Source organism: Pygoscelis adeliae, unplaced genomic scaffold (genome assembly GCF_000699105.1).
Source record: "Pygoscelis adeliae isolate BGI_AS28 unplaced genomic scaffold, ASM69910v1 Scaffold41, whole genome shotgun sequence".
Classification (NCBI taxonomy): domain Eukaryota; kingdom Metazoa; phylum Chordata; class Aves; order Sphenisciformes; family Spheniscidae; genus Pygoscelis; species Pygoscelis adeliae.
In genome coordinates this window covers 8,205-34,295 of record NW_008824373.1, presented here as the reverse complement: position 1 = coordinate 34,295, position 26,091 = coordinate 8,205, and the positions used below count along the sequence as shown (strand labels likewise).

The following is a 26,091-nucleotide window of genomic DNA, read 5'->3' as shown; positions in this document are numbered from 1 at the left end:
AGAGCTGCAGCACCTGTGATTTGTTCATCCTGTCGGAGAACGCGCTTTGTCGCTCACTGCAGAAGCAGCTTGTTCTTGGCCCAGCACATTTCTGTCCCACCTCTTCTCCCCCTCAGCAGGTCACAGCACCAGAACCACAGGCTGCCTACCTCGCTCTGCCCTCAGAGTAACCTGGTTTACGGTTTTGGTTTTCTTGGGGGACAGGGGAGGGGACAGTAGGCTGCTTAGGGACAATTTGCCGTGTTTCTGCTTTAGCAGCGGAATAATTCGTGTTGTTAAAGGGCTGCTCATGCAAGCTTGTTAATGGACGGTACAATTGTATGTGGAAGGGAAGCAGGGCCGGGGCATGGGGGTGGTGGGAGGAATTGGGAACAAGAACAGGAGCGCGGTGTAGTCCTTTGCATTTGGAGATGAGCAAGAATCTGTGGTGGCTGAGGACACTTCCTTGCTATAAGCATCTGCCATAGGTGAAATCAGCTTACACTGTGAATGCTAACAGGCAGCGTGTGTGTGTGTGTGTGTGGGTTGGGGGGGGGCAGGGATATCCTGGAGATCAGAGAGATGGGACCTTGGCCAGTGACACCTGAGATGGGTAACGATGGGTGAGCAGCGGCACAGCAGGAACCAGCACAACTTCATGCCTGACCTTCCCAGACCAGCAGCGACCTTCCCGCTGGGAAGTGGAGACCCAGGGAACGTAGTGCTGGGGCAGGGGTTGGAGACAACCAAGCAGGGTAGAAGCTCTGATCTTGTTGGTTCTTCAGTAAACCCCAGCATCCAAATCCAGAACGGGGTGTTTACTCTGTCTTGCCTGTGACAGCACCTAAATCATAAGTGGCAGCGATTACAAAGTAAGTTCTCAAAATATACCTCAAAATATTAGGTCCAAATACACCTTTCATAGCATTGCAGCTTTTGATATTCTCGCCAGGAATTCAGATTTAAAAACCAGAAAAGGATATATGTGCGATCTAATTGTAATCTTCATATAACACAGGCAGTAGTATTTCCTTGTACTAGTATATTACTATTCTGACGTTCAAAACAGCTAACATTTACAGGGTCAAAACCACTTCAAAGAGTACATGCTTTCTGCCGTCTCATCGAACCCATCATAAAACTCTGAGGCCAATGCATGTGGAAGAGCGAGCTGGACAACAGGCTGTGACTGAGGCAATTCAGGTACAGGCATACTGACATGCCAGGATGAGAGTGCAGAATTTTACCCGCCTTTAGCCAAAACCACTCCATGTACAGCATAACCCGACTGGTCAGAAAACCCTTGGTTCACTAAAAAAGTCACCTCACTTGAACTTGCAGATTGTTCCATTTTACTAGAGACGATCATTACCGGTACTAGACTTGCTCCTCCTTTCACAGGAAGACGAAGGCTACCTTACCTTTACAATATGAAACAAAGCAGGCCAGGGACGTCTTTGCAGCCCTCAGCACTGGCACAGCTACACCCTTGGATACCCACACCAGGATGCCCACATCCAAACTGCCTACTGAGACGTGCCCCTGCTCCACACTGCTGTCTAAACTGTGTCGAGGATAGCTGCACAGTTTTGGACTGGGCTAATCATCAAAGACCACACTAATTAATTCAATAATATGGACAACTATGTTCCAGTTCGCAGATTCAAACCATGGGCCTCTTTAGTTTAACACGAGCTGTGGAACTTCATTTCTGTTGAAGTATTTCTCTGTTTATTTTATTCCCTGTATTATCTCTTGTAACTCAGATGGGTTTGCTTTTGGTGGCACGGCACATACTTTAAAACTCTGATGGGAGAGGATGTGCCAGCCACCACTGAAACTTTATCCATCTTTCACAGCAAAGCCATCTTTGCTCCTGAAACCCCTCTTGATTCATTTCATAGATTCTTCTAAGGAATCCTTAAACCTGTTTCTTGGCATGCTTTAGTACTGCTGCCTCCCTTCATGAAGACAAATTGCTAAAGATTATTCTGCAGCTGGTTTTAGAGTGAGGACAATTAGAGGAAAGACTTATTGTATATAGCTATGGGTTGCTGGATTGACACCTAAGAGAAATGCCTTTAAGCCAGTCAACTATTAAATGTAGACAGTTAGCTGGCAACAGACTGTGCCTTAGAGAGAATCCCTCAAAATTCAATACCCAATGCTCTAGGATTTCACTACTATGCACATCTCCATAAACCCTGCTCTCTGAATTTCCGCTTTGGAAAATTTTCCAATACCCATGTCCATTAAGAGTTTTTAAACTGCATCCTGTGAAAATACGTGTGTTGGATAGAAGCAGACCTATTCCTCAATAGCGAATTGGAGTAAGACTCTCAAAGGGCTGCCAGCTATATATATATACTCTTCCAACGAAAAGCCTTGGATACAAAAAGGTCTTTCTCCTTTGTAATGTTCCACGCAACACTGACCCACTGTTCCTAGAAAAAAGAGGAAAGTTGTAGGTTCTAATTGTGGTTTAAAGGTTTTATGTAGTTTGTGAAATTGTCCAATTTCTGATCCAGTCATGCCCACGAAGAAATAAGCAGTATGTATTTGGAGCAGTAATTGCATCAGAGCAGCATCTGATTACTTCCATGTTTATTGGCCAGAACGTCAACATAGCTACTCATTTATATAAACTAACAGAAGTCAATTTTAATGCTGCTTCACAGCCTTTGTAGTTGTCAAGCCATTAGCCAACAGTTCTAGAAAATGTTTTCATTTACCTGAGGTTTCACAAATAAGACTGTAGACTTACATACAGTACATTTTGCATATACGTATCAAAATTCTTGTTGGAGAAATAAATTACAAACAATGGTACAAAACCACTCCAAGCCAACCTTTGTTCAACACGAACATACATGTGTGAATTTTAGTTTTATTTTTTGCGTTACTCTTACAGTAAGCAAACTATTTAGTTTATACAAAATAAACCTGGAGTTTTATATAGTTAAAAAAATCATCTTTGGCTAAACAAAGCTCTCTCTATTTTTATACATATATTTATATATATACACACATCAGATATTTTACATGACCATGTAGGAACCTGTACACATACTTACAATAGACAGAACATTAAAAAAAAGTTTCATAATTTACAAAAAAAGGAATCCAAGTCAGATCCAAAACAGTCAAACCCTGCCCCCCCATCACCTGTACAGATAAGAAAGTAAATAAACACAGACAAGGAATAAACAACTTCGTAATAAAATACTGCCTGCTTTTTCAAGACAGAGAGGAAGCACTTAAGTGGAGAGAAGCTACTTCCCTCAGTGCCTTCAGTACTGTGCACGTTTTGATCACTAGGGATATGGTTAAAAGAATACTCTTAGTAGAGTCTGATTTTTCCACAAACATGAACGCTACTCTGCAAACTGACTATTCTGAGAACAGATTCAGTTAGATTTAAATCTCCAACAATTGTCACAAATGTTTGTTAAGAATAAGCATGGGTAGGTATACCAATCCCCCACTGAAATCACTAGGCGCTGCTGGCATAGCGTGGAAGATGACGCTTGATCATCAAAAGCAAACGCTGTAGAAGCAAGCACGTAAGATGGAAGACTGCCAGAACTGACATCATCGCCTACTCAAGTCATTCCTTGTAACAGTTTCCAGAGCACTGCCTAAAACGAGGACGATCCCCTGTTCGGCAGCACGACAATCCATTCCACAGGTCACGTTTACAATACTCCAAAGGTGCCAGTGGCACCATCACTGACAAATTATCTGATGGTTTATTAGAATGAGATGTCTGTCCCACTAGTTGGGGAGGGAACAAAAAACCATTACGCTGAAACTGAAGAAGCGGTCATTGGATTCTGAAAAAAAAGCCAGTTTAATCCGAGTTGAAAGGCAGTGCACTTAGGTGGGGCTCTTAAATGAAGTCTAACTAAACTCAGCAGATGTTCTGACTGAATAAAGACTACAGCAATTCTGATCCTCAATAAAGAATAAAATCTCAAACATCAATGAATTCATAATACAAAAACCTGTGCAACTTCCAGGAATGCTTCTTAGGGGGAATAAAAAAACCCCCAAAACCCAACTTCTTAGAAATTTGGGATAAATCAGCAATATATGAGGTGTGTGTGTATACATGTATACGCACACACACACTTTTAGTATGTACTAGTAAAACTGGAAGCAGTTATAAGAGTTCTTTAAAATAGAACATAATGAATTTCTAATGTACTAAACAACTTGTAAAGATAGATACAATTGCTGTCAAAACATGCCAAGTTGACCAGCTTTTGAAACTGCTTGTTTTTACAGAAAAGTTTTTCTCCCAGTTAGTAAGTATAAAGTTATATTTTATAAAACTGTAAAGGTCTGTTTCTAAATTAATTTTAAAAAGAAAAATCACTTGTCATTTTTTTTTTTTTTAACAAAACAGAATGTTCATTATGTTGAAGACCTAACTTAAGTACCTTTTCCAGATGTAATTTGGAGCAGAAAAACATATTAGCCTTTTCCAAAGGAAAAAAAAAAAAAAAAAAATCCAATACATTTTTCATGGAAAAAAAAAAAAACCTATTCAAATTCACTACTAAGTCTTTTTAAATATCATCAGAACTGCAAAACGTTTTTAACTGCAAGACAGTTCTTTGTAAATGAACACTCACTGCAGCATTTCACAATTTAAAATAAAGTGAAAAACTGGTCATTGCATTAATGACTGGCTTCACTCTCTCACAGAGGTTGGAACTCATTTTATTTGACTTCAAAAATTGGAAAGTTAGGGGTCTAGACTAGACAATTGGCTTCGATTTTCTCCATTGTCAATGACGACAGATGGGCACCCTCAAAGAAAAATTCATTCATCTCTGTTGAACACTGGAGTCCTTAAGAAATGGCTTAGATAATGTGCTTGAAGTTGAAGACAAACCCTACACTCAGTGCCAGATTCTCTCATTGAAACCCACTATGAGCAACTGACAAAGAAGCAAGAACCACCTATTCCTTACCATCAGAATCCTATTACTAGATGAGCAGGTTTTGGAATTACTGCTATCATTGCCCTACCTTACTTTAAAAGAAAAAAGGCCTAACTTCTTAAAATATGTTTCAAGGTAACCAAGGTGACGTACCTGTCATTTTCCAGGATTATCTACCAACTGGATTCCAAAGCACTTTCACTTCTTAAAATCATAGTTCAACATTACCATATGCAGTACTTCTGACAAGTTAAGCAAGAGCCACCATTTTCACTTGACTGCACGCCCTTGTCTTTGCTTATAGAACGCATGTAACCAACAGGAGACGTCACCCCCTTGAAACGATACTGCTCCATTTGTATGTGCACATTCTTTCCTAGCCAGTTTGTTTGTAAAGTTCCCTCTGTGTTATTGCGATAAAGCACTTCAGAGGAAACATGGGCAGGGAAGTAAATAGTTAACAGTGCATCAGAGTTACCAAACTCGGTGTTCTGGCTTGGATACCTCCCACTAATCCCACCATATGAGTGCAGTGGTTGTAGCCCATCGTTGCTGGTAACAGCTAAACCCTGTAACCACGAAGCAACTTGGTGGCAAGTTTACTTGCACTTGGATTTCTTGAACAGCTTCATTAACTGCTTGAATCTTTCTGAAACCTAATGGAGGACAAAAAAAGACACATCATTAAGGCCACAGATTTCCATACCTACCAAGACAGACTGATCCGACAGCATAAAGTTTTTAAAAAAAGACCACTATTTTGTTTTTTATTTGCTTCCAGTAAATTTTAGAGGGAGAATTTTAGGAGCACCGTTAACAGGTTAATTGGATGTGGGAAGTCTTCCTATACCTTTGACACGTGAAATAGCCTCCAGGTTAATCACAGAGAGCTAGAGCCAACTACTGGTTTAACACAGGTTTCCTTACAACAAGGAGGAAAAAAATGAAGGCTTCAGGTCAATTAGACTTGAATTTTGCCAGGTATAACTGTGAGCAAGATTCAAATGTAAGGACAAAAGCTTATTCTGTACTCCACAAAAAGCACACTTTATTGGTTATTTTCTACCTTCTTGTACAACTGGTGCTTCAGGTATTTATGGCTCATCGTGGAGTAATCTGCCTACTAGCGATTTTACAAAACTGGTCTGTAGTTGAGAGTCAAACATCTTTTTGTTGAGCATAGCTACAGCTTACGCAGTGACCTCATTCAATTGTAAGTTAGTATTTCTTATCACTACATGCATATTGCTATAGCATATCTACCATCCACCAAACAGCTAACTGGGAAGAGTGGCACAAATGCACAGATAACTGTTTTATCCAACCATCCACCCCAACAGCTTCTAAACCCCGCAAAGACTCTGTAACCATACAACACAACATCCTAAAAGCCAAATCCCAAGCACGCAGGATTTCCTAACTTATTCAAATGGGTGTTTCTCCCTTTTTAGATTGGCAGGATAGAGATCAAGATAGCAATTCAAGACAAGTACAAAGTTATATGCAAACCTCTGAAAATGTTCTACATCAACTTGATGTCTGTCTTTTGAAGTTTCTTAATTAAAAAGTGAAAGAAAAAAGGAAAAACATTTTCATGAAAAATGTCCTTTCTGCAAAATCCTGGTATTTTTTTTCCAGCTCTAATTTTAATCCTTTTCTGATTTATTAAATGTGTGCAAAGGCTTTGGGCCTCTCCAAATTACCTTTCTTTATCTAAGTGCTGATCCAACAAAGGAAACAATCCTGTTGTCCCTGGCTTATGATTGGACACAGCAGTTTCAAGGTACCAATCAAAGAGGTACTGAAGAATCCCTGGACCATAATGTCCCTATAATGTGTATTTTAAAAAAGTAACAACTGGGAGAACCTAAGGTTCATTTTTCAAGAACTTCCCAACAAAAGACATGAGGAAAAAACAACTCCAAATTAGCAGAAAATCTCCAAAGGTTTTTGTTCAACTGCAATCATAAATGTAGCAACATAATTGTTATCAAATGTAAGAATGATAACACCTACCTGATTTGGGCTTTTGTTCAGCCTAGTGGCTAAGGAAACAAAGGTTTTGCTTGATGGTCCTTTTCTCTGACATTCCAGTAGAATTTCTCGGTCATCATTTCTATAGCAAAAATGCGTTTTTAAACTATTAATACATATGTATGTGTACATGCACAAAACCAAAAAAAAAATACGTACAGGCATATATAAAATTCTGAGTATTTCCATACTACGGAACATGAGTTCAAACAGCAGCAATGAACTTACGGAGGATCCTCCCTTCTACCAGCACAGAGTAACAGAGTCAGTACAAACAAGCAGTAGTAGAGATTATGCTACCCTATCAGGAAGGGCAGGATTATTACAACAGAGTTAGCCCAAAACCAAAGTCATCAAAAAGAGTTTTAAGCTTCTAAAGCAGACATTTAAACTTGAATTGAAAAGAACTCATAAATTCAACAGGGGCCAGTAGTTCTAGGCAGACTTGCCTCAGTTTGCACAGCTAGGCAGCGGCTTTCACCTAAGGCCCCGCTGACGTTCAAAGATTAAAGGAAGAGGTGTCTGACTTCTGTAAGCGGCCTAATAGAACAAACATACTCGGAGCACATCTACTATTCACATGAGCATAAAGGACCAGGAGTCTATTCTTAAGCGTATCACCGATTTGCTGTTTGTCTCATTAATTAATTTAGGTATATGTAAAATGTATATAGACACTGTCATTATACAATAGCTACTATGTATCTTTGGCTGAAACATACCATATTCCAATAAATTATATTTAATGTCCTCCATTTCAAAGAAAAATGTAACAACTAGTTATTTAAATAAATTTTTTTTTTAGGCATAGGTCAAAGATGCACAAAGACTGACATAGAAAACCTAGTCATATTCATAAGGAAAACTCTAATAATCTCTTCCTATCTCACTGGTTTGCATGTTAAAAATCGTATTAGCTTTCGCAGTCTTTTTTCCATGAAGGAGGTAATTTTCTTTTAAAATGCTACCGAGAAACTTACTTTAAATCTGAACTATACTTCAGAACTATATAGTTCAGAAAAGTCTGTCCTGAAAATTTTAGGAGCCCTTTTATAAAGCGTTGATTGTATCAAGTTGTAGCAAGAACAGCAAAACCTGCTAACTATAGTTTCTTAAGGATAAGAATACACCACAATAACTTTGCCTGTATCTTTGACACATACAGTCGCCTCATTTGTCACTCACATCCTACTAATGGACTGGAATATATGGGCTGAATGGTTGACTAGTACATTTCTGCAGATTGAGCAGCGTAGACCCCAAAACAGAAAACTGCTCTCATGCCTTCTCTCAGCAGGGGAAATCTTTAGCTGCTCTCCTTTACCCAGTCACCAATACTGTTCCTACACCAGGCCTTGTAGGAACATCAAAGACTTCCATCCCCTACCAAGCCTGGCTGGAAATTTTGGACAGGAAAGGAAACGGCAGGGGAAACAAAAATTACAGACAGTACAATATAGTAGGTCTTGTTACCTTAGCGTATAAGCTTTACAAACAAAAGCAAAAAGTACTCTTGTTTTGGGGGATCTGGGTAAGTGATGGAATTAGTTATGACGTATGCAAACCACCTTCTTTAAGGCAAATCTGATTTAACCTACCGAAGAAATGACTAAAAATTGTTCTCTTCCAAAGGCTGCTAAAAGGATTACATGAAATCAGTTCATCTCTTGAATTTGTTTTACCCTGGACAACTGTTAGAGAAAAAGGATAAAATAGACTTTGGCACCTTTCAGTGGTACTCTAAGAGAAGGCATCAGTCTTGTAAAGCCGTCCTGCATAGATAGAAGGAGGCTCCCACTCCACTATTTACAGAAGGATGTAAAGCTAACCGAATAACTTCAGCCATCAGCTAAATATCCTTTTCTTCCCACTTTTCAGTATATCGTGTAGTTTAAAAAAACCACTAAAACAATCAAACAGATCAAATCAGAAATTACCTTGTCCAGGAAACTACTACTTCTCCCTTCTTTTTAATGATGTTTTTGGCATACAGACTAGGTGACGAGGCAGACGAAGCCAAAGGAGAAGAGTCTTTGTTCTGCTGCAATTCATTCTTCTTACTGGAACATCGTTTGGGTGCTGAATTTACCTCTTCAGGTTTCACATCACTTGCATCACCCCCTTCACCCACCAATTCAGTTTCTTTTCGTTGCCTTTTTGAGTTGGAATTCTCTCCGGCAGCCTCCTTTTTCCTTTTTTTACTAGTTTTATCACCTATACTTATCTGGCATCCTACATCAGTATTCGAAGTGGGTTTTGTTTCAAGATTACATTCACCTGCTACAGTCTCATTGGAAAGCTCTTCTGTTAAGTCTATAAATGCATCAGAGCACTCTTCCAGTTCTTCCTTTTTATCACTGTTTTCTGAGTTAGCTGTAGAAGTTTCCTGAGTCCTGTTATCTGCAATGGATTCCACTGCAAGACATGAAGTTTCACTAACAATATCATCTGTTAAGTCTATGTATGACTCTACACTGCATCCAGCAGGAAAAGAAGCTTGAGATCTAACACCCATTTCATTTATGTTTTCAGATACTTTCAATTTGTGTGTCTGAGATTGCTCAGAGCCTTCATCTGGGCTTTCAGTGTCATGGCTCTCTGTGTCTGAAGATTTTCTACAGGGTCCAGGCAACCCAGTAGCTTCTCCCTTTCCAATACTATTATGCGACTCCTTTAGAGGCTGAGGTAAGGCAGGATTTTGTTCTTGTTCAGTGCTGACGTGAGGCAACTGATCCGTCTTAACCAGATCTGGTTTGACAGTTTCCTGCACAGTGGCTGCTGTGGCACTCTGACTGTCCTTTTCTTTTTCCCCACTTCTCATTTCTTCTTTCTCATTCTTGGTTGAGGATGCCCGTGCTTCCTTCATTGAAGCCATCTGATCAAATGCTGGCGAGGTAGATGGCACCGCACGCCTAATCTTTACAATAAAATGATCATTGGATTTCTCCATGATTACTGCTTGCATTGGTAGGCTGGGGCGACACTGAAAACCGGGAACAACAGGCCGACTTGTCCATGATGAAGAACAACTTGATTTACTGCTTGAGTTATCAGATTCTAAAGCCAAATGAATGTCTTGCTCAGTGGCATCCTCCTCTTCAAGAAGTGCATCTTCACTGTAATGTGCGCTGAGAACACCCTCGGGAGTTGAGCTAGAATTATTCTCAGGTTTTAGGAAGCTGAGGTGAGCATCTGATTTCAAAGGTGATGGAATAGTTAAGGAAACAGCCAAATCTTCAAGGAGGATAGAAGAAACTAATGATTTATTCTTTTGTAAACTGCATTCATCTTCTTTGCATGAAGCTGCATTTGTAGGAACCTCAAACATACAGCTTTCATCTAGTACGTCTGGATCAACAGACGTCTGAAGCCTAGATGTTAAAGAGGGAGCTCTTACAGGTGAAACAATAGGCCAGTTAATATCCTCTACTGGTCGAGATTCCAAACAAGCCTCCTTTGGAGCAATCTCTTGCACTAGTCCGGCCGTATTACCTCTGCATTTATGACTGTCTAAAAACTGTTTTTCTGGTGTCCTGAATTCCCACTCATGTCTATCAATATTGCCACCATTTTTTTCCAAGAGATCAGAACCTTGCAATAAGCTTTTGAAAATTTCACCCATTTGAGCATCACTTACAAGATTAAATGTAAGACTGGACGCTTGTTGTTCCGTGAGAAGCTCATAACTAAGATCAGACTTGTTAGCATCTCTGGATAGCTGGAATCCTTCCTTTTCATATTTTACACCCTTCAATGGAGTGAGCGCGCCTTGCAAATTATTCTCTTTAGAGAGGTGCACTTTGGTTTGGGAATTCCTTGTGTTATCAATGGAGTTAAGACACTTTGTAAAGGCAGTTTTTGGTGCATCTGTTTTATTTTTCTCATGGTGACACTTAGGTCGTTGATAATCCACAATTTGCTTTGAAAGGATATATTCTTCAGACTTCTGAGATCTGGCTTTCAGGGACTTTTTTCTAGATCTTTGCACATCATTTTTATGACTGATTTTGTGTTTTTGTTTTCCTGCTCTTTCAAACTTCCCTTCCTCACTCTCATTTCTCACATTTAGCACATCACATAGTTTTATTGTAATTCTCCTTATCTTTTCAAATAAGTAATCAAGCTGTTCATCTACAAATTTCCATAACTGTTTTTTCATATCTGATACCTGTTGTTCAAAAAGACGGTCCACTATGGCATTCTTTTTAACTTGTTTAAGTTTGGACTCTATAATATCACAGATGTTCAATTTTAATGTCTCACCTAGTGTAGACATCTTGGAAAAGTTCAAGTATTTTATTAATGATGTAAAATTTATGATACCAGATTCTATGATTCTGTGAAAATGCTGAACTGGAAAGTGCACCTTGAACTTCATATAATTTTTCCTCATCTGCTTTCGTATAGCTCTTAGCATCTGCATGATTTCTTGTATATTTGAAGGTTCAACAATAACATGAACTATTTTTTCAAGACAAGCAATGCTCACAGTTTTATTTTTCTTCATATCCTTTGAAGATCTGAAAGTCTGATTTTTATGCCTCTCTCTGTTCTTCTTTGTACTTACTTTCACAGAAACAAATTTTCCTTTATCTTCATTGCAACACACAGTTTTGCTCTTTTGATTCTGCGGACTGCTGGTCAAATTTCGTGTCTCAGGAGAAGCTTTTGGTCTTGATTTTTTTGTCTTTTCAGAGCATCTTTCTGGTTTTGATTTTTCTTCATCTTCATCACTACTTATGATTTCTCCTTCTTCTATTTCATCTGAAGAGATACTCAGCCGGGACTCCATCTCTAAGTGTTCATCAGACATGCTAACTGGCTTTTGATTTTCCTTGTTTACCTCCTTTGACAAATTCTTTGAGGGACAGACGACAACTGCACTTTCAGGAACCAAATCTGTAAAAAGAAAACAGTTTGCTAATCACCATAAAAAATGCAATTAGAAACAGACTTTTTCAGAAAAACCTGGAAGATTCTCTTCTGTAAAGTGACCGTTCAGAACTGTTTGTTTGAAACTGCCAATGACAACTCAGGAAGTTGGAGCTATAACAAGTTTGGGTGGTTTGCTTCAGCAGCTACTAGTTTAATGGGATTTTTCTGAGCTCCAAAGGGCAAATAAGTCCTCAACATTTCACCAAAAACATGTGAACTATGTCACAAATATATCCACTGAAAACAGAAAAATCTAGCAGTTCCCGTCGGTTTTGAACTTCTTTCTATTCACTTTAACAAGTTTTCTGAACACCGCACAAGCTGAATTTTAACTTCAGCATCGTTATCGACTAACCTTTACAAACAATAGTTGGTTTTCTTTTAGCAGTTTCACAATGAAAACAAAATAAGCAGTACAAATGACCTATTAATGTTTGCATTCAACTATCTTTTCCAGGGCTGATAAAAAGGTTCTACTTCAATCAAGTCTTTCAATAAACTAACTTACTAATCAAAAAGAATACTAGGCACTGTACACATCATTATTTCCTGTTTCAGTTTTTGATGCATTTAAAACTACCAGCACTGTAACTAAGCACCACAACATAAAAAGCTTTTTTTCCTCAGAAATTTTGGAGAAAGCCTCCAGTTTAGGTTCCTGAATGACAGGTATAGGGACCGAGATATGTGAGAGGAAAGGCTAAAGTTCTGCCAAACGTAGTATGCCTTACTCTGTCTTACAAGTAAGTTTATTAAATATTTTCTATTTTTGAGGTATCATTAGATATGTATTTAATCATTCTTTAAAATTCAAACCAAATGTTATTTTGTTAAGAAAAACAAGCAATTACAGCAATAAGCAGCTACACAAAGCAGTATGTTACAAAAGATGAAAAGGCAAGCTCATTTCCATTGTACAAAAATTCCACTGAAGTGCGTATGTATTGATTAACGAGCTTTGCAGGTAATTTTAGGCTTGCTGGGCACTCTAGTTAATAAAACACTCTTAAGTTCACTTGCACATGGATTAGACTGCTTAATGACCTCTAACAAACATTTAATGTCATAAAAGAACAAATCTAAATTGCTCTCCGTAAAAAATGAACTTGCGATTAACAGTTTAAAGCAACATTTGAAAATGCTTATACAGATTCTACAAGAGCAAAAACCTATTCCATCACTGCCTCCCTTTTAGTTTTACAAGGATCAATACCTTCTCAAACTAATCACTTCAATATTTTGACAAACCAAAGTATAAAATGAAAGTGGCCAAATTATAGCATTAATATGTGTACCCCTGTGCTGCAGAACTGTAGAAAGGTGAGTACTGAATTTCAAGGCCAAAAGAAATCATAGCCTCCTGTCAATTTAACAGGTTCAGAACATCATTGGTCAGACCACAGAAACAACTAGGCATCTAACTTCAGACCTGAAAATCACTGCTTTGTTATTTAGTAGCAAGTTCTGGACAGGATGGATTCCTCTAATAAGTAACTCGGGGAAACACTACAAAATTAGAAAAATACTTTTATTTGATGTTCATCTACTTTGATCCCAAAGCTCTCGTGTCCCCCCAGATATTTCAGAGACTATAAACTGCTGTAGGAATGAAATATATACTGCTCAAGGGATTCACACTTAAGAGAGTAGCTGTCTCAAGCACAAGAGACAGAATTCCAGAGTAAACCACACTAAGATTTGCAAAAACACATAAGGATTATGCTCCAAAACATAAGAACAAGGATTTAAATGCCACTTCTACCATTCCTCTTCTAGTAGGAAAATTAAACTTCCAAGAAAACTTCTTGTTAGTTGCAGCAGGACATTACAGGAAGAGTTAAATTCCCACAAGTAAAAGATTTAAACTTTGGGTCACCTATTTTCTCTTCCTGTGAGTGCTGTCATGGTATTTTATCTCCCTGACATCTTATTTAGGAGTTAGCTCCTACTTCATTAATGATAAATTTTATCTCCCTGACATCTTATTTAGGAGTTAGCTCTTACTTCATTAATGATAAATCCCAATGTTGTATTTGTTCCAAGTTTTTCCCCACCGACTGACTCACAATTATAAAATATATCTAAAAATTCACACTGAATTCAATTCAGATGGAGAGCACAGCCTTCTCTTAGCTGACATTCCTAGAAATTAAGTCTCAGGTACTCTCTCCAGCTTTCTCACAAATAAATAATTGAAAGAATATGATCCTAAATAAATTTTGCCTCTACAATTTCAGAGAAAAACCTAATGAGATCTACTCAGAACTAACCACAATTAAGAAACCTATATGTATTTTTTTTTAGACGTTTGTAGATAACTCTTATTTCAACCACTCATCTGTCAGCAGTGACAAACTCCAATTTTTATAGCACTAACGTTCAATCGGCTACAATCTTGACTGCACTGTTAAACAGCTCCCCTATAAACAAAAAAGACCACTATAGCTTACATAGCTAAAGAAGAAACAATTTATATTTTTGAGAAAGCAGTTAAAGTCATTTCTGCCTTCCACGAATGAATCTTCTAAGCCTTCATGTAGAAAAGAAATTAGAATACACATATACAAATACCTTTGTTATAACTCTTCACAAGACCTTTGCAGGGACTCTCCATCTTAAGTGCTTTAGCCAAAGGGCGCATTGGACTGTTCAGTGGGCTGATTGCTTTTGGAATGTACCTCAAGTGATTGAGATCAATGCTCAGTATTGAGCTGTCATCATCGACAGGAACTGGGTTAGTTTCTCTCTCTTTAATTTTAGGATACATCTCACCACTAAGAGAAGATGCTGCAGTACTGATTTCAGTTAGATCCGGCTCCAGATCACAAGCATTCTGGTCAACTAACGGTTCGTCCTTATCACTTAACATAGTTCTGTCAGGTGACTGAGATGTACTCATATTAATTTCACAGATACCCTTTTCCTCAATGGGACACTCAACATTTTCTGCAGCCAAGTGATCATCGTCCTTCACTACTTCCATTAAAGAGTCCGGTTTTATTTTGCTAATATCATCTGCGACATCACAGGACTCCAGGTCACCAGAACTTTTGGCTTCCAAGTCATCTAAGACAAGGTTTTGAGAGCCACGTTGGTCTGCTGAGCTTTCTATGTCAGCAGCTAGCCAGATTTTATCTTCCTCTTTCTTCTCTGCTGCTAACTCTGAAAGGGCTCCCATACTTTCGCTGGCAGGTTCGGATTGTGCCACTTCTGCTGCTGGTACATCATCATCCTGCATCACACCCACTGTCACAGGTAAGTTTTCACACTCTGCCACACTCCCTGCCACCTCCAGGGGCAAAGGTTCAGGGTGATTCAGATCCATCACTGCCACTGCTGTTGCTGAGGCTTCTGATTCAACCAGATCACAAGCCTCTGCTGCCGCTGACGTTTCAGCCTGCATCTCATCAGGAACCAGTACCTCTGCTGCTCCTGGCAAGGCTTGGGGTTGTACCTGACCCACTTCTGCTTCTGGTAAGGTTTCTGAGCTCAGTTCATCAGTTGCCACTGCTGGCAACGCTTCAGACTGTGCTGGATCTGCTGCTGCTACTTTCAAGGCTTCATTTTCAGAATTGACAGGAATAGGTAGTGCTGGTTCCACATCGCTTTGAGCCACACTGTCCAGAACTTGTAATGTTGAGTTAGCTTGCTCTGCGGGACCACAGTTAACAGGGTGGGCAGAATCTAACGGTTCTGCCTGCAGCGTGAGCTCTGTACTTCCCTCGTCAGTGGCCTTTTGGGAAGGTGTTTTAAGTCCATCTGTTGGAGAGAGACATTGCTTCTTAGCAGGAGAAAGAGTTAAATTTAGCTTTTCCATAAAGCTAAGTTTTAAGTCTTTGCTTTTTGTCCCAGTGTGATCATCTTTAGTTTTGGAGATTTTATGGTCTTTTAAGCTATCTGCTACTCTGTATGTTTCTTCTAGCCTATAGGACTTGTTTCTCTCACTTTTTGTAATATCTGTACCTTTCTTGGATTCTTTTCCAGATTGGTGAGAAATCTCTTTTGCAACTTTTCTTTCATTTCTGAAATGTCTATTTTCATCCTGATTCTCTCTTTCTCTTTTCCTTTTTTCTTCAGTTCTGTGTCTTTCTGATTTGGAATGTGCTGTTTCCCATTCATATCTACTACTATTTTCCTTCAAGCGCGCGTGTTTATGCTCTCTGCTGTTGGAATTAGAAGGTGAAGTCCTTCCTTCTCGAGAAGTATGATCATTTGTTCCCCTGTCTCTCTTGCAGTCAATGTCTCTTCCTTTTCTAGACTCTTCCACACGACATTTACGTGATTCATGAAGATTCTTTGAATGTTCATTCTTTGAGTGTGGACTACTCCCTCTACCAGACCTCCTTGGTTGCTCTTGTAGCTTTTCATTTGGTTTATTTTTTTGGCCAGTGTTTTTTTCATCTTTATCATGTGTTTTAATGTCTTTTTTTAATAAATTTTGTGATCTATCATCAGCATACAATTCACCTCTTGTTTGAAATCTGTCTTTACTGGTAGTTTGTTTCTCCCAGGAAGAAACACCCCTTTCTACTCTTCTTTCTACACTTGGACTGCATTTGAGTTTTACGCTCTGACTTTTTTGTTGCAACTCATTTTTACTAGCCTTCTCTGAAAGGGCTTTCAGCTTTTGCGGAGGTTCTGAATTCCCCTCTTCACTATCACCAGTATTACAGTTACCATTGTTTCCGGTGCTCTGATGTACTTCTCTTTTGTATTTGTTGACGTTTCCCCTACTATACTGTTCATTACTTTTCATTTCTTTTCTTTCCTTTCTGTTATCCTTGTTGGAACTATGGTCATAGTTCGGTAGACATGTATGAGTACCATCATTGCAGAGCTCTTCAGGAGGGTATCTCAGTAAATACGGAGTGTTTCTTTTTTCGGAGCTAGACTTCCCGTTGTCCATATTATGAGATGAGTAACTATGGTATGTATCTTTTGAACAGTCATTTTTCATTCTATGCTCCATCTTTATGCTGTCACCTAAATCAGAAGGTCTGAATTTGGAATCTTTTGTTTTACACATCTCAGAGCACCTTCCATTAGTTGATCCTGGAAGGTATGTTCTGGTGAAGCTACTTCGATGATTGGGAAATTCTGATAGCCTGTTTATAAAAAGAAAAAAAGTTATGTTAGTGTTGAAATTTATTTAAGCATAACTGAAGCTGAATTGCGATGAATCCATCTCTCTCTAAAATTTTTTCATACTTTCTTTCAGCTTCAAGTTGAAAAAATGTGGGATAAAAATAGAAGTTAAATAATTTCCATTAGCACACATTAAAAGAATATAATTTGTATACGTATTTTCCAAATGAAATTAATCTAAAGAAAAGGCAAGATCTGTGGAAAAATACTGTACTGGGTCTAATTAACAATTTCAGTAATTCAAATTAGTACTTCATTGTCCAGCAATAAAGAGAGCCTTCCCTTAGGAAAAAAAAAAAGTTGTTCTTTACAGCATTAGTAATTTAAAAAAATAATAATAAAAAGAGCAAGTCAATAGTTCACTACTTGATAAACAGGCAACCAAAAGAATAGGTATAATGTGACTGTGCTTACTCTACGCAATAAGCAAATAAGCTACCACATTTGGAACTTGCTGCAAGCTACGGAAAACAAGTAGTAAATTACAATAATCAAGCCTTATCAAGGCCATATGCTACTGCAGCAAGGTCATCATAATAAAAAGAAAAAAATTAAGTTAAAAAGGGCACATGTAGCCTGTATGGCCTGAAATCTTACTCGTTACTGATAGAACTCATCAAAGTTACCTCACCAGGAAAAAAAACGAACCAAAACAAAACAACAAAAAACCCCAGACAGACACTCTTCTGCCATATTCAACCCAACATGTCATTAAAATGACATGGTTACAGGCAATGGCAACCTTCTTAAATACTCTCCACTATCTCAAAAGAATGATTGTGTCTAACCGATGCATAAGTAAACAGAAGTAAAAGTCATACCACCAAATGATGGCAGCAAACCACCAAAGTATGACTCCTTTTTACAGGGTCAAGGATGAAGGGGCTGCTACACACAGGCATTTGGTTTTGGCCCGAAATTCTGTGTTGATTCAGTGTCCAGCTGTAAGGAATCCGTTCAAGTGTAAAGTAATTCTGTATTTATGTCCAATACAAAATGGGGTTGGTTTTGCTTTATAAAACTGAACACTTCCTATGGGCCAATACAGTAAATTTAAATATGTAATGATCAGCTTACACAACTGGCTGTACTCCAGAAATGTGACCTTGTGATGTGAACTGAACGTTGAACTAAAACAATGCTGCAGCTGTTGTAATACAAAACCCTTTCCTGTATTTCCATTTAATTTTAACTATACTGACAAGTTTTCGCTGTGCTTTAGGCTGGCTATTAAATCTGCATATGTGTGTGATGAATGTAATTGTATCCAAGTGGAAATTTTGGGTTTTTTAGTTTGTTTTGATTTTTTTTTCCTGAGATAAGCACTAACAATTTCCCTCAAAGATATTATCTTTGAAGCAGTCTTTACAGATAGGTAGATTGCTTAAGATGAGCTAATTTATTATAGGCCATGCAGCAGACAAGGCATGCTTCTAAGACCTCAAAGTGCCACTTTCCCCACAGTTTTCCATGGTGGATGCCTCCAAAATACCTAGATCAAATACCTTGTTCATAAATTTTTATCACCATCAGAAGGTATTGCAACGGAGTTTGGAAACTCTTTAGTGAGGGCGAGTATTCAAAACAAGAAAATATTTTTCAAACAATTTTATTTAAAACCCAGACTACTACACTCAAAGGTGTGAAAATGACAGCTATCATGTCAAAGCCAATCAGCTGGAAGAGTTACACATGTTAAAACCTCTTGACCTCCATCAGATCATATCTGGTAATTTTCAGTATTTAGGGAAAAAAAAAATAAATCACAGTTAATATGCATATAGCCTCTAGCACAGCAACGTCAAATGAACCTTCTCCTCTATGACACCTTTTGGTGCAAGAAAATATCAAATGGTCAAACTGAAACACAAACAAACTAAGGATGTGGCTGATGTCACAAAAGTGACAAGCAGGTGACCTTGTGATAAGCTAGGGGTCCTGAATCTTGGACCCCTGCTCTGGCTTCAAGCAGTTCAGAAACCTTAAACTCAGCTACTCTCCCATGCACACTTTAATATTTTCAACGCCTTGCAGTAAGATTAGTAGTACACAGAAATTACCAAGTATTCTCTAGCTGCTATCCCCCACCATTGGAAACAGGGCTTTTGTATCTTGCCATGAAAACACCATATAGTCTCTTTATTTATTTTCATCTGTTGTCTGCAAAGTTCCATGGAATTCATGTCTGAGACCATAAAATAGACTAGTTCTGAAGCTGAACCGTGTAAGATAGTATCTGCTTTGAAACATGCAAGATGGTTAGATAACCCACCAGGAACGGGTGATTAAACAAAACAAATGAAAAAAGAATTCAGGCAAATGGTTACCCTTTGGATTCCTCGTTTTCTTAATTAGAAACCAAAGACCTCATCAAGCAAAGAAGATACATACCTATTTCCTCTGATTGTACCAGTACTAAACCACACAAACAATTATTTACTAAGTAATGATTTTCTTCATTAGTTTTACTTACAAGTATATAAACATGATCAGACAAAAAAGCATGTTTGCAGTTCCACTATCTAGTTGTACCTTTGATGGAGATTACTGATTTCTTCATCCTTACGGTTAATTTCCACTCTTGCTGTTTTGATAAGTGCTGAAATATTCTTTTTTAGAGCTTGGTTTTCATTCTGTAGAATGACATTCTATTTTAAATATATACAAAAAAGAGAGCGGGGCGGGGGGGAGAGAGAGGGAAAAAAAAGAGAATTAGCTTGGGTATCCAAACACGTAATGAAAAACAGTGCAAGACAACCATTAGAAAAAGTCCCATCATATGCAAACTGACAGTAGAACATACAGAAACCATTTAGGAGAAGTCAGAATTAAGTCAGAATTATTGAGATCCAAAGGAACTTTAAAAAAAAAAAATTACTCATGTTTATGCTCCTGTTTGTGTTCCTGGTAATTATCAAAGATGTTTTAAGCATACACTTTATTAGAACTGAAATATGCCACAAACCAAATAACCATAGAGCTAAAAAATTATAATCTGCCCCTTTGCTTCATTCTTTTTCTCAATTTATTGCTTTCCTGGTCACTGTGTCAAATGAGAGATGTAACTTCTAAGCACTTTCAGAGAAACAGGGTAATTGTGTTTCTTTCAAGGTATCAAAACTTTGGGTGCTGTATCATTCTAACATTTCTAGATGTGATGTTCTAGAACCCTATCTGTCAATCCTGGAGATAGCCCCTTCTCTTAATAATTGTCCTCAGCAAAGCCTGCTCAGAAAGGCAGACAAGTTTTGCAGAAAACAATACAGAAGTGTCACAGGGCGGAAGCTGCTTACCGTTTCAAAGCTTAGAACCTTTGGGACTTATTTGTAATACACACTAGAGCATGTTGCAGAATTGCCCAAGATAAACAAACTATATAGAATGGCACAGCATGGGGATACTAGCTCAAGTTGAAAAGCAGTTCAGCCTTATCAAAATGGCACTATGCTCAAAGCAACGCAGACATCCTCTTCCAGTTCTTAATGACAGCTCAGATACCTTTGCAACACTCTCCCTAGTGCATTAGACCTATTTTTTAAAAAACGAGAGGACTGGATACCTTTCTGATAACTATTCAATTAGAAAATAAGCATGTCAAATAAGGAGACAGAAGATAGCTTTTAAGCAACTGAAGTATTACTGCACGCAACATCACGAAACAAGTGAATTTACCTACTGATTCTGTCAGTAGGCTATCCTAGCAACTATCCTAGGCAGAACAAGCTCCTAGCACCTACAGAGGTGCTTTACAAACCATCCACGTGATGGATTAATTCTGGAAAGCATATGAAATTAACTCTCTCTCAAAGCAATATTCAGTTTGCTTTACATAAATCTTGACAACGTTGCCTGTTGAACTACAGTACCTGTGCCTGTATTTCCTTAAATTTCTTCATCAACTCTTTAATTTGCTGCTGACATTTTCCATATTCTGCCTGCAACTGTCAAAGAGAGGATTCACAGCACAGAAGTGGACTTAATTACACAGAAAAGTTACTCCACCAGATTTATAGTTAATTAACACAGTAATGTATATTACAAAGCTGTTTTTTTCCAAAAGTAACATATTAAAGCCATATTAAAACAAAAAGCTTCAATATTGTCCAACAGGTATACAAGTCTCTAAAACATCACAAACACTTAGGTAAGAGGAAATCTACGTGCGCTTGCCCAACAGTAATAGGCTAGAGAGTAACAGGAAGCCATATTATTGTGAAATTAAAGACACAATTATCGAGGAGCAGGAGTTCTCAGAGCCCTACAGATGGAGACTTGTTTGTCAGATTTTATATAATACAAAATAGTTAAGGAAAAACACAACAAAAAGTTACTACAAACAAACCTGGACTGCAAAAATAGACTGCAAAGGACATGCTCCTGTTGAGATCACAAAATTAAATAAAATACATTTGGCATGAGCCCTTCTTTAGAAATAGATGGTGACAAAACTTTCATAGAAGAATGGACAACTTCCCTATTGTCATACTTAACAGTCAACTGCTTTCAAACTTTCAAAGTGACATTTCCATCACTTAGTAGACTCCTGGAGGTTTTGCTCCTGCTTCTTCTATAGTGCATTATATCTGTGGATGTCTGTCCCTTTTACTCCAAAGCTCAAGTTAGTTAAGGCGTGTCTTATGGATCAGGACAGGTGATGCTACATGCGTAAGTGTTCTGCTGATTTGCTAGAAGCAGTTATCTATTGCGTGGTTGTCTTCAGCCTCAAGGACAAAATTTAATGACACATAAGATTAATCCACGACCTATCTGCTTTAGTCTGGTAAAATTTGTTGGGAGAAACGTCATGACTAGCTTTGTATCAGATGTCTGAACAGATATTTAACTAGAAGGAAATTACAGTACACTTTCCCATAATGTAGCTGATACATGAACTGCATGCAAAGGACGTTAAATGAGAACAGACCATGTCACAGAGTGAGAGATTCACTTACTCTGATAAACTTGTTGACGTAACAGTTTATTAGCACACTCTTGTTTTCACTTATTTAAAAAGTTTCCCTATTTTTCCAATAATGTGAGCATACCGACAACATTTTTTGCACTTTACACAAGAAAATTTGGAACAAAAAACCTCCAAAACACCAGAATTATTTTTGTCACATTAATACACACCTCGTTGTAGGATGCTTCTTTTGCAGTCCCTTCTTCAATTAATATCTCATCAAATAAATTTAAGCTGTTTCCAGCTGGTGTAGAATTTGGAGCGGAATTGTCTGTAGAAAGAAAATCAATTACATAAAGAAAAAGGTGTTTTTCTAGCCGGGTTGCATTGTGTCACTGAGGAAAACACATGACCTTATCTGGAGAAATTCCTATCCTGAATTTCAACATCTATGTTAGTTTTATTGGAAATACTTGATCCAATTTACATCGACATAAAAGGTAACGATGCAAATTGAAGTTCAACTGAAAACATTGTGTTAGAAAAATTAAGAGATATACAGGACACCTAACAACGAAGATGGGTACATTTTATGACTGTCTAGTAAGTTGTTTTACGTCGAAGGAGAGCTAACTCACAGTAAATCTACCTAATTTACAAAGCAAGAAGGGCTATACCTTAGCAGTGATCTGAAGTTCTGCAATTCCAGAGCCAATAAATAGCAGAAAGCTAGAATAAATATGTGCATCCTACCATTCCTTCAGCTTTTGGCCAGACTTCACCTTGGAAACATTTGCAGTTGAAAAAAAATTACTGAGAAAAAGAATGCTCAGATGCCAATGACGTACACATTCACAAACATCGATCAGTTGATCAGAATCAAATGGAGTTACTGTAGAGTTGGTATGAGGTTGAATACCATGATTCTTGTGTTGAATAAATGTTCTCTGCTTCTTTATATTCCCTCACAAACGTAAAATCCCTAGCTTTAGTTCCAAAGAAATGAAAGAAAAAAACCCAAACAAATCAAAAACCAACCCAAAACCCAAACACCCCAATTATTTAGATTACGGTGCGTTTTCCTCAAATCAACCTGTGTGCTCTGTTCACCAAATACGCATTACTGACAGGACCTGACTTACACCACCTCTGAAATACAGATTCATTTGCAGACAAATAAATGAAGTTAGCTACCAAAGCTGCGCTTCAATCCTTTGGACAATACCATAATGCAGAGAGTATTATTAACACAATGCAAGATGACATGCAAATAACATCTTATCTGTAGAGAGCAAAAATCTCACCAATCATCTTTTCAAATTTAAAAAAAAAAATCCCTCAGAACTAGACTACATAAAATGTTTGTATTGCATTAAGTTATTCCTCCTTGCATCTTTTACATTTACTAAACAATGCATCTCAGTATGTGAAATACAGACTTAGTGAATACTCTTACGTGCTGTAACAAACACAAAATGGAAAGCAAGAAAAAGATGCATAGATGCTTTACGTCTGTAGGATATAGTATAGTCCTTCCATAAAAATTCAACGGCCTTACAGTAGTAAGATCAGTAGAGAAACACTTGTTCAAATACTAGAAACAGCATTTCATTAAACCGTACACTAAGACTCCTAAAAAAGAACACTTGCTGGGTCCATTTCTTTCTTACCTTCAAAGAAGTTAAAAGAGGAAATTAATTTACATTAGCATGTGAAATTACTGAGAAAGTACCAAAAGGTTAAAAGGATCTACTGAATGTACTGTATCACACAGAAAGTATGTTTTGGAGCACTCACTGGGGATTTAGTGATCAGTGACTGTTGCTTCTGGTCCTGAAGGTATTTAAAAACCACAAAACAAAGGTGCTTTTTCCAAGGTAAAATGTCCTATATCAAGACACAGATAGAATAGCTATGGTTTCTCTGCATCCCTTTATATGCCCAAGTCTCTTAAAATAGCCACAATCACAGGAAAACTATCCTATAATCATTCAACCAATAGATTTAAGAATTCTCTGCTGTATTTATACAGAGTGTAACATATATGTCTTGAATTTAAACAAGTAGCTCACTGAAGCATATGTTACACCAGCTAAATGTAAACTTAAAGCTTACTGTTGTTTTACTTGAAACCAGCCTAAGAAGCCCAGAGACCCTATAATGCTCCAAGCCAAGCAGGAGGATACAATCAACCTACCAGGAACTGTCAAACCATTGTCCAAGCCATCATAAATATCCACTGAGCTCTCATCACCTTCCTTGAAGGGGGAAGCTTCAGCTAAAGCAAAAAAAAAAAAAAAAAGGCCAAAGTAAACATTCAGTAAACTCCAACCTCTAACTTTCCCATAAAGTAAGTGTAGCTGTCATCCTAGACCAGTAGAGAGTAGTAAAAGTAGTAGAGCACAGACTTGTAAGAGACGGGAATTTTACCCAGCAAGCTACTGCTGCTGTGGAGAAAAGATCTTTTAGTCACCAGGGAGCAAAGACAGTCTTGCAAAATCAATTCCTAAATACTACGAGAACTGTGCATGAAGCAAATTATATGGCTTTAAATACAAATAAAATTTAAAATTATAAACTAAGTCAACTTGATCTGAATTTAAAACTGTTTTCTAGAATACACTGAATACAAAAGTTACAGAACTTGGAAACAAAACCAAAAGAATTATGATGATTAAACCACCACTGCTAAAAGAAACATTTCTCGCTAGACAGAAAGTATTGTAACAGTCTGTATCACAATTCAAAGAATTTGCTTTAGCATTGCCATCTATTCACACACTAACCGGTTCTGTAAAAGTATTTTAATCTACATCTCCTCAGTCTCTCTTCGTGTCTTTTTCCAATGCCTCTTATTACCCTCATCTCCTCTAGGTGAATCTCTCCAGCTCTGCAACAAATATTATTGCTATAAAGAAAAATATCAATATCCACAGTCTTTCTGAGGCTGGGAATCTCACAAATACACGTCAGATCAATCAACTGCGGAGCTGGAAATAACATTTGAGTACCCTGATTGCTGGTACTACACCAGATGATAGCGCATTTGCTCTTACAAATAGCAAACAAAGGAAGAATCCACCTAACCGTCCAAATACACGCTTCATTAAGATACAGCGAAGGTTAAATTATACACCGTAAAACACGGGAAGAGACAGTTCCAGGCATCCCCTCAAACATCTAGAGGGGATGGATACTAGAAATCCAAAGTACACAGTTATGGTTTAAAATCCAAACTTACTAATGGGATATGGCTTACAATGATACTGTGCCACAGCCATTTAATTACACTTGAGGCTCATCAGCGTTTGTCCCAATTTAAGTTGTTTCCATTTTGTTTTCTAAGTTATTTTTGGACCTGTTTATCTTCATAAGATCGCTTGTGTTATTTCACTGCAAAACGAAAGTAATGTGTAACACATCTTACCACCGTAGCGGATATCAAACAGTCCCAGTCCATCCTCATCTGTTGCCATGATACAAACTCCCTATGGCTTCCCCATCTATGAGTAAAGCATCAGAGGAAAGACAACAGATTAACTGGCAATTTCAGAACACTGTGAAACAGAAGCATCTTGCACCTGAGCTACCTGTGGCCTTCGCTCTTCAACAAAATCCAACACCAGAATGAGAAAACCCTCACATCGAGATAACAGACGTAGAGCTCTATCGAGAAAAGTAAGAAATTATCTGTCCTGTAAATAAGCATTCTGAAGAAGATCTTCAGCTGTATCTTTTATTCGTACGTACAAAATAAAGATCCTATAAAGAAATTTTGGTATGAAAACAAGCACTGCATTCTATGAACAGGTTACCCGAATGTATATCTTACCCAGTTAAAATAATCTGATCTGGTAACTCCGATTTCTTCTCCGCTGACCATTTAAGAGCAAGTTTCCCCTCTCTGACCCCACCAGCCAAACCAAGAATGAGAGGCAGCAGGCAAGAAACCTTTTGCCTGCCACGGCGAACAGCGATGCTCGCCCACGGGACGCACAGCATCCCCCACAACAGCTCTTCCAGAATGACTTCACAAACACTCACGCTTGTGGCACTGACACACAAGCACCTCTGAAGCCAGAGCAGCAGCCTGCGACACCAAGGCACCCGCCGCGTGGACAAGAGCACAGGAAAAAGCTGGGGCGT

General features: G+C 38.1%; 1 protein-coding gene across 1 annotated transcript; it reads right to left on the bottom strand.

The window, feature by feature from the left end:
• Positions 1–4,664: 4,664 nt before the first annotated feature.
• CASP8AP2 (caspase 8 associated protein 2) lies at positions 4,665–25,449 on the bottom strand. Its single transcript, XM_009320120.1, has 9 exons — positions 25,373–25,449; positions 24,143–24,223; positions 22,176–22,276; positions 20,909–20,983; positions 19,575–19,690; positions 14,469–17,002; positions 8,900–11,861; positions 6,945–7,044; positions 4,665–5,584 (listed from the first exon to the last, which is right to left on the bottom strand). The coding sequence occupies exons 1-9, from the start codon at positions 25,419–25,421 to the stop codon at positions 5,528–5,530; spliced, it is 6,075 nt and encodes a 2,024-aa protein (XP_009318395.1). The 5' UTR covers positions 25,422–25,449; the 3' UTR covers positions 4,665–5,527.
• Between the last annotated feature and the right edge of the window lie 642 nt (positions 25,450–26,091).